Here is an 8,284-nt window from a genome sequence, read left to right as displayed (position 1 = left end):
AAAAAAAAAAAAAAAGATTTGGAGCCCTCACTCTTCACGGACCAGGGCCGTCCCCGTGGGCCGAGCGCCTTCACCCTTTAAGAACATGTCGTCGCCAACGGACTGTGCGAACTCACCCCACAGGGAGTAGGACCCGCACAGACTGCGCACCCACACCACTCAAGAGTTTGTCGCCACCAGGGGACCGCGGGACCTAACCCCACAGGGAGCAGGACCCCCGCGGGCCGAGCTCCCTCACCGTTCAAGAATATGTCATCCCCAAAAGACCGAGGGACATCACCCCACAGGGAGCAGGATCCCTGTGGGCCACGCACCCTGCACCCGAATGGAGCATGATCTCCAACTGTGGGATGCGCGACCTCCCTCTACTCTGAGTGGGTCCCTACAGAGGGACGCACGCCTCAAGGGGACCCCGATGAAGTCTGTAGTCCTCAAAAGCACTAAGCAGGTCTCCAAAAAGCCGGGCGCCCTCACGCCGCACACATGGAGCATGTCCCCTTGAGGGTCACGTGACCTCACCACGCTTGAGCACATACCCCTCATCAGACGCGCACTGTCACCCGGACACCTATAAGACCTCGAGACCTCGATCCGCACGGAGCATGTACCCCGGCGTGAAGCACACCCCCACCCCGCAGGCACGGAGCATGCCCCCGCAAGGGTCACCTCATCACACCAACGCGGGTCCCGCGCCTTTAGCCCTCACAGAGCAGGTCCCAGAAGCCAGTGGAATGCCCTCACCCAAGAAGGCACAGCAGTTCCCCGCATTAGCCTTTGGACACCGATAAAGTCTGTTGTCCTCAAACGCAGTAAGCTGGTCTCCAAATCCACCACGTGACCTCACCAACGAGGGTCCCGCACCTTAAGTTCTGACGGAGCAGGTCCCAGAGGCGAGCGGAATGCCCTCACTCAAGACCGCGCAGCAGTTCCCCGGGCTGGCCTTTTACCCTCATGGCACACTGAGAACGTCACGCCAAAGGCCATGAGCCCTCACACCATACACCTGGCCCATGTTCCCGCGAGTGTTGCATGATCTCACATAACAGGGAACAAGACTCCCGCGGGCCGTATGCCCTCCCTCCGAATGGAGTATGCTCATCTACCGCAGGAAGCACGTCCTGCCTCTGCACTGAGCGGTCCTTACCATGCGAAGCACGCCTCACCTGGACACCTGTAAGTCCTAGAGACCTCACTCGGAAAGGCGCAGCTCCGCACCGTGGGCCGCGCGCCCTCACCAGGACACGGATAAGATTTGGAGCCCTCACAGCTCATGGACCAGGTCCGTCCCTGTGGGCCGAGCGCCTTCACCCTTCAAAAACATGTCGTCCCCAACAGACTGTGGGACCTCACCCCACAGGGAGCAGGACCCCAGCGGGACGCACACCCTCACCCCTGAAGAACATGTCGCCACCAGCCATCTGCGGGACCTCAGCCCACAAGATGCCGGACTCCCGCGGGTCGCGCGCCTTCACCCCTCAAGAGCTGTTTGCCCCGAGGTGACCGCAGGACTTCACCCCACAGGGAGCAGGATCCCCGCGGGCCGCACCCTGCAGAAGAATGGCGCATGATCCCCCACTGCGGGATGCGCGACCTCACTGTACAAGGAACGGGTCCCTAGGGCGGGACGCATGCCTCAAGGGGACATCGATAAAGTCTGTAGTCCTCAAAAGCACTAAGCAGGTCTCCAAAAAGTTGGGAGCCCTCAAGCTGCAGGTCCCTACGCGGTAGGGATGCACGCCTCACCTGGACACCTACCTGTAAGGCCTAGAGACCTCATTCCGAAAGGCGCAGCTCCGCACCGTGGGCCGTGCGCCCTCACCAGGACACATATAAGATTTCGAGCCCTCACACTTCACGGACCAGGTCCGTCCCCGCGGGCCGAGCACCTTCACACTTCCAAAAACATGTCCTCCCAAACGGACCGAGCGACATCACGCTACAGGGAGCAGGATCCCTGCGGGCCGCATGCTCTCACCACTCAAGAGTTTCTCACCACCAGGGGACTGTGGGACCCCACCCCACAGGGAGCAGAACCCCGGCAGTCCGAGTGCCCTCACCCTTCAAGAACATGTCGTCCCCAACAGACCGAGGGACATCACCCCACAGGGAGCATGATCCCCAAGGGCTATGTGCCCTGCATCCAAATGGAGCATGATCCCCAACTGCGGGACGCATGACATCCCTCTATACTGAGTGGGTCCCTACAGCGGGACGCACGCCTCAAGGGGACACCAATAAAGTCTGTAGTTCTCAAAAGCACTAAGCAGGTCTCCAAAAAGCCGGACGCCCTCTCGCCTCATGCATGGAGCATGTCCCCTTGAGGGTCACGTGACCTCACCACGCTTGAGCAAATACCCCCCGCCGACGCACACTGTCCCTTAAACTAATTGTGAATGCACAGAGGGAGGTGCCTGTGGAACCGCGCTGGTGGGAAGGAGACCCATTTTGTGTTACGTGTTGTCGTTCAGGTTTCCAAGGTACAGACGCCTCAACACCCACCTGCTCCCGAGTCTGGAAACACAACCGTGAACCAGCCAAAGAGCCAGGGCAGGCTTCTCTGTCCTGCTGCTCCAAGAGGGCTGCTGTGTTGGGGTCCCCGAGACCACTCCATGTTTGGCCGTCTGCTGGGTGGATACACAGGACTCAGCATACACAGCTATGACTTCTTGTGGGAATGGATACAAAGCAACATCAGCAAAGGGAAAAGGCGTATGGGATGAAGTCCAGGGGAGAACAGACGTGAGCTCTCAGGGGAGTCACATGGGACGTGCTTAATTCCCCCAGAAGTCAGCTGTCTTCCAGGGAAGCCCATTAGAGACTTGGTGCTGAGGGTTTTCATTTGGGGCTGGTCACATGGTGGCACCCACTGCCTACCCCATGCCCGGATTCCAGACTCCCAGAGTCAAGCAGGTGCTCAGCGCAAACTGCACTGTTTGCACGGACAGCACAGGCAGGGGCCGTTCCCATCAGTGAAGGAATGGTGAGAGCTCGTATCGTAAGAGGGTGGTCAGACCTTGATGGTTAAGCCTCGAAGCACTGAGCTCCTGGCCCCTGAAGACATTACCTGGTTACGATGGCCCCAAACGCTATGTAGGCAGCACCCTGTTCTCTATGTGACGTGTGCTCTAGTGCAGCACTGTTCACAGCCCTCAGGCCATGAGCTTTCCCAGTCAGGGTTCTGTGAGCACAGGGCTCAGTTCCAGAGCTTCTCTTTCTCAGAAGCAGCCTGTGATGATCCTGAATAAAAGGAACTCACTGAGATTCCTAAGGAGAAGGGGCACATCACGTGAGCAGCTCCCTTTCCCCCTTGCTGTTCCTTCCTGAGCCCCCCACCTCCTGCCGTCACTTCTCACTTGATGTGTAAATGCCTCTAGGGAGTGTTCCAGTGAGACTGCCTCAGGGGAGTCATGTAGAGACATGAGTGGAGCATGGCCATGAGCCCCCGGAGTGCCAAGTGGACACTTGAGCAAGTGGGTGCCTGAGAGGAGGTGGGAGCAGCCGCCCTCAGCCACAGACCTGCTCCCTGTAACTGGACAGGCATGAGGCTTGGAGGCCACAGGTTCAACAGCCGTGGGGATTAACAGGTCTGTACCCGTTCTGTGGCTGGTAGCTGTGCTGATGGCCTGAGATGGCTTGTCTCACTCCACACTCAGCATCCCCTGAGGGCTTGTCAGAACATCCCCATGTGCAGCTGAGACCCCAAGACATGCCTGAGGGACAGAACAAGGATGGAGTCTGGCTGCTCTGACTTCACCACCCTGGTCTTCACGTGTTCTTCCAATGTCTCAGGGCACCAGGTTCTGAGGGCAGAACGAGGGCTGGGCTTTGGACAATGGCCCCAGGCGTTTCAGTGCATTGGAAAGTGGCTGGATTTCCCACTGCCATCCCAGCAAAGAACCCAGAAAGTAGAGAACGAGACCGTAACTGAACTGCAGCATGAGTTAACCTTTGTATTGTTCCCGTCATTGTTACTTCTGAGGTCCCTGCAAGGGCAGGGCTCACACTGCAACAAGGAGTAGGGAAACCCAGGACATGGAGAGGTCTAGCCGGGAGTGACTAGAGGGCAGTCACCTCAAAACCCTCAGCAGAGCAGTGGGGCTCTTGTACTCAGGGAGGGTGTTCATCACGAGTCCTGAACCTTTCACCCAATTTCATCCCTAATATGGGATTCTTGTTGACTCGAATCCATGGGATGCATTAATGTGTTGCAGGAGGTTTTTTAATTGGGGTATCTTGAACACAGGCTATGAAATCTTTTTCCTATTCTTTTTTCTCCTCTCTCTGTGCAAACAAATCAAACAGGCCCACCATGGTGATACTGCTCAAGCAGGAAGGTGCAGGGGCAGGCAGCTGGCACACCTCACCTGCCCTTTCTCACCTCTGCCGTGGGAGCAAGAGATCCTGCATGCCACGGGGCACAGAAAGGGCCATGGGTCCTCTCTCCAGGGGCATCTTGTTGTCCCTGCAAATGTGGGAGGAGAGGGTCTTTAAGGTCTTTGAAAGAAAGAGTCTCTGTTCACACGGAAATATGTTTTATCATGTTACTAGATATGGCTTCTCCACCACGCTGTTAATTGTTCTAAGTCAGCCGAGCTCTGTGCACAGTTGATAAATGCCAGCGTCCTCCCTGTCTTTCCTGCTCCACAGCCCCCGCTCTTGACGTGGACTGGCAGCACAACACTACCTTTGCCTCCTGTAGCACAGACATGTGTATTCATGTATGCAGACTCGGCTGTGACCGCCCAGTCAAAACCTTCCAAGGACACACAGTAAGTGGGACTTCTGAGTTTCAGACTTGAGTTCATGAGAATGTGATGTGGGAGCCTTTTTATATTTTTTACCCAGAATCAAAAGATACCGTGACAGCAGACCAGTTCCTCTGCAGCCCTTTGCTCTTGAGCTGTCGCAGGTACCCTAGGCAGTTGGATTAACCCAGTGACAGGAAGGCAGTGAGAAAAACAGACCCTGAGGTGATCTAGATGTTGGACTTTGCAGCAAAGGCTTTAAAGTAGCTATGAAAAAAATGTACGAGGATATAAAGGAAAAGATGTTTTTAATAAGTAAATAGATGGGGAGTGTCAGCAGAGAATGGAAATACTATGTTTCTAAAAACCAAATGGCAATTGGAGAACTGAGAAGCAAAATGTCTGAAACGAAAATCTTGTTAGATGGGTGTAACAGCAGGCTGGAGATTGCAAAAGCAAGGTTAGTGAACCGGAAGGGAGATCATAGAATGGCCAATTTGAAGAACGGAAAAGATTGAATAAATGAGTGGAGGCTTATTGACATATGGCACAATATTAAATATGTGTGTTATGTGGGTAGAAAAAAGAGAATGGAACAGGAAAATTACTTGAAGCGACAGTGGCCACATTTTACTAAATTCGGTGGAAAACATCAACATTCAATCCAAGAAGCTAAGCAGGCCCCAAGGAGAACATCTAGAAAGAGATCTGTACACCTAGGCATGTGGTCAGCAGACAGAAAGTCGTAAAAGCAACCAGAGGCTGAAAAAATAATCTCATTATATACCAGAAAAGAACAATATGAGCAGCAGGTGACTTACTAGATCTTTTAGCAAAGCACGTGAGGCTCTTCCCAGTCTTTCCTCATCAGATCCCTCAAGGGTCCAAAAAAAATCCCCATTCCTCAGTTCTCCTGGAAGACCATGTGGTCGAGCCCCTCACACCTCATCTCAGCCCCTCCTGAAATGCTTCCCTGCCTTAAACTCTCACAGCCCCCACTTTACACCCCCTCACCATGTCCCTGGTGTGACACAAAATCCTTCCCATCTTCCACAACCCCATTCAGATGTTCTCTGGATTCCCTGGGGACAATTCATGGCTCCCAGCATGAATTCCCACCATGTGGCTTCTCATTTTTTCTCACCAGCACCCAGAATGTCATTAGATGTTGGGGATCCCCTGTTAAAGCAGAGGGGTCTGATCAAAGCCCCTGGGGAGTTCCCACGATGCCACCAATTTAAGAGAATTCAATTCCATTGTCCTCAGTGCCTGCGCCTTTCCCTAGTACCCACCGGTCTCAGCTCCCGCCCAATGCGTCCATTGTCCCTTGAATATCTGGCTGTGGTTACAAATGGACACTTGCTTTTTCTGGTCTAAACTTGTTTCTCCTCTAACCCCGGACGATCTGCAAACCTTTAATAGTGCTGCCCGCAGTCTGTGCGTGCCTTAGGGTACAAGGTCACATAGCCGTGTGATTTCCAGCTGCCGTGCCCGGGACTTTACCACCGTGCCACCACTTGGCTCTTTAAATGGGTCTCCTTGTGGCTAATCGTTTGGAACAAGCCTCAAGCTAAATGTGGCTGAGCCTACTTCTTCCTGAGACTTCTGAGCCGCTTCTCGATGCTTCCCAGGAATTGTGACTTAGGCTCGGAGTGGTGGGTGGGTGGGGACGCCCTTCCCAGGAGGGTTCAGCTGGAGACAGTCCATGGTGACTGGCTCCAAATTCCTGGGCCCCAAGAAACCTGCCCATCAATTCTCTCAGCAGCCGCAGCCAGAATCACCCCAGCTGCCCTTGTGCACACGTACACACGCCCACACTCCCACACCTGCATGCACACTCACACCTCCACACTCGTGCACATGCACGCACACACTCACATACATGCATACACACTCACACACACGCAGGCACACACATGCATATTCGCACACACACGCCTGGACACTCACGTATGTGTATGAACACCCACACACACGGCCACGTGCCCACATACTTATGCACACTTGTGCACATGCACCCAAAGTTATGCATGCTCATGTACACTCATGTACACTTGCACGCACATATGTGCATGCACACGTCTGCACACTCACAGGTGCACACATTATCCCCTCTCCAGTCTGACCTCTTCATCCTCCCCTGGCTCACAGGAGCCCACTCCTTGGACTCACATGCATGCCCACTCACACGCCTGGACACTCATGTACGTGTATGAACACCCACACACACGGCCACATGCTCACAGGTGCACACTCACACTTATGCACACTTGTGCACACGCACACATCTGCACACAGACACATCTGCACACACACACAGGTCCACACGTTATCCCCTCTCCAGTCTGACCCCTTCATCCTCCCCTGGCTCACACAGGAGCCCACTCTCTGGACTCCAGGCTTTCTTCCTCCCCTTTCCCAGGCCATCTGTGCCATGTGGAACACTGATGTGGCCCTTTCACTTCTTTGCTTCACACCCTTCAGAACTCAGTGTCCCTAAAAAATAGTGTGACCGTATAATTTATCCTCCAAACCAGAGACCTTAGGAGTGTGAAATTATTTAGAAAATGAATTAAGAGTGTGAAGTTAGTTAATTGTTGGGCTGGGACAGCAGGCATAATATTGTGGGATTGTCCTGAGCAGATGGGGCCCTACAGTCACCCTAAGGAAAAGCCCCTTGCGGGTGCACCTTCTCCTTGGTCCCCATGTGCGGCACAGGGTTCCTCTGCCACAGGCTGTTCCTTTGTAGACCCCTGTTCCCTGTGTGTCCCCCTCCCCCTTGCCTGCCGGATATATTTGCCTTTGTCCTCCAGGGCTTAGCCTCGGGGTCTCGGGGCCCTGGTGGCCCTCAGGAACAGTCCTGCTCCTTTGTGCACCCAGCACGCTGAGCTGCCTGGTAGAACTCCCCTGCCCTTTGTATTTCCGGGCTGTTTGCACAGGAGCACGAGCCCCCTGGGTGGGTTTTGTTTCTCCCGTGTTTTCTCACAGAGCCACCCCTGGGCTCCGGCGTGTACTGGTGCACTTGGGGCACACGGGCCTCCCTTTCCCCATGGAACCCCACCACGGCCGAGGGGCTTCATTTGTCTGCATTGACCCCCATCCACCGCCACTCACCAGAAAAATGTAGCAGATTTAGATAGAAGGAGTAGCTGTTGCATTAAAAATGCACAGGGAAGTGATTTCCACCTCCAGTTTTAAAAACAGTTGTGGTTTGGTGTTTTTATTTGCTGCCTATATTGTATGTGAATTCTTCATTTGCTTCCTTCCTAGTAGGGAATGTTTTCACTTCAAGAAATATTGATGAGGATGGCTGCTCATGTGTGGTATATGGCTGTGCTTTTATATAAATGAAAAAGGCAAAGTGAGAAAAAGGAAAACACGTGGCCTCCCGGGCTCTGTGCTTTGGTTTCAGGGAAAATCCCAGGTGGCCAGTCTGCAGGATGACAGAGTGCTGCTGCCCCCTGGTGGACGGTAGGCAGGATGACAGAGTGCTACTGTCCCCTGGTGGACAGTAGGCAAGATGACAGAATGCTGCTGCC

At 54.1% G+C, this 8,284-nt stretch overlaps 1 protein-coding gene across 1 annotated transcript in view; it reads left to right on the top strand.

Annotated features, from left to right (window-relative positions):
* Positions 1-4,309: 4,309 nt before the first annotated feature.
* LOC103582333 (F-box-like/WD repeat-containing protein TBL1X) overlaps positions 4,310-8,284 on the top strand; it is an 11,056-nt gene continuing 7,081 nt past the window's right edge. Inside the window, exons 1-2 of the mRNA XM_008563961.1 lie at positions 4,310-4,334; positions 4,585-4,769. Coding sequence (XP_008562183.1) covers positions 4,310-4,334; positions 4,585-4,769 — 210 coding nt within the window. The remainder of the gene's footprint in view (positions 4,335-4,584; positions 4,770-8,284) is intronic.

Source organism: Galeopterus variegatus, unplaced genomic scaffold (genome assembly GCF_000696425.1).
Source record: "Galeopterus variegatus unplaced genomic scaffold, G_variegatus-3.0.2 Scaffold15736, whole genome shotgun sequence".
NCBI classification, from domain to species: domain Eukaryota; kingdom Metazoa; phylum Chordata; class Mammalia; order Dermoptera; family Cynocephalidae; genus Galeopterus; species Galeopterus variegatus.
This window is presented reverse-complemented; position numbering and strand designations above follow the sequence as displayed.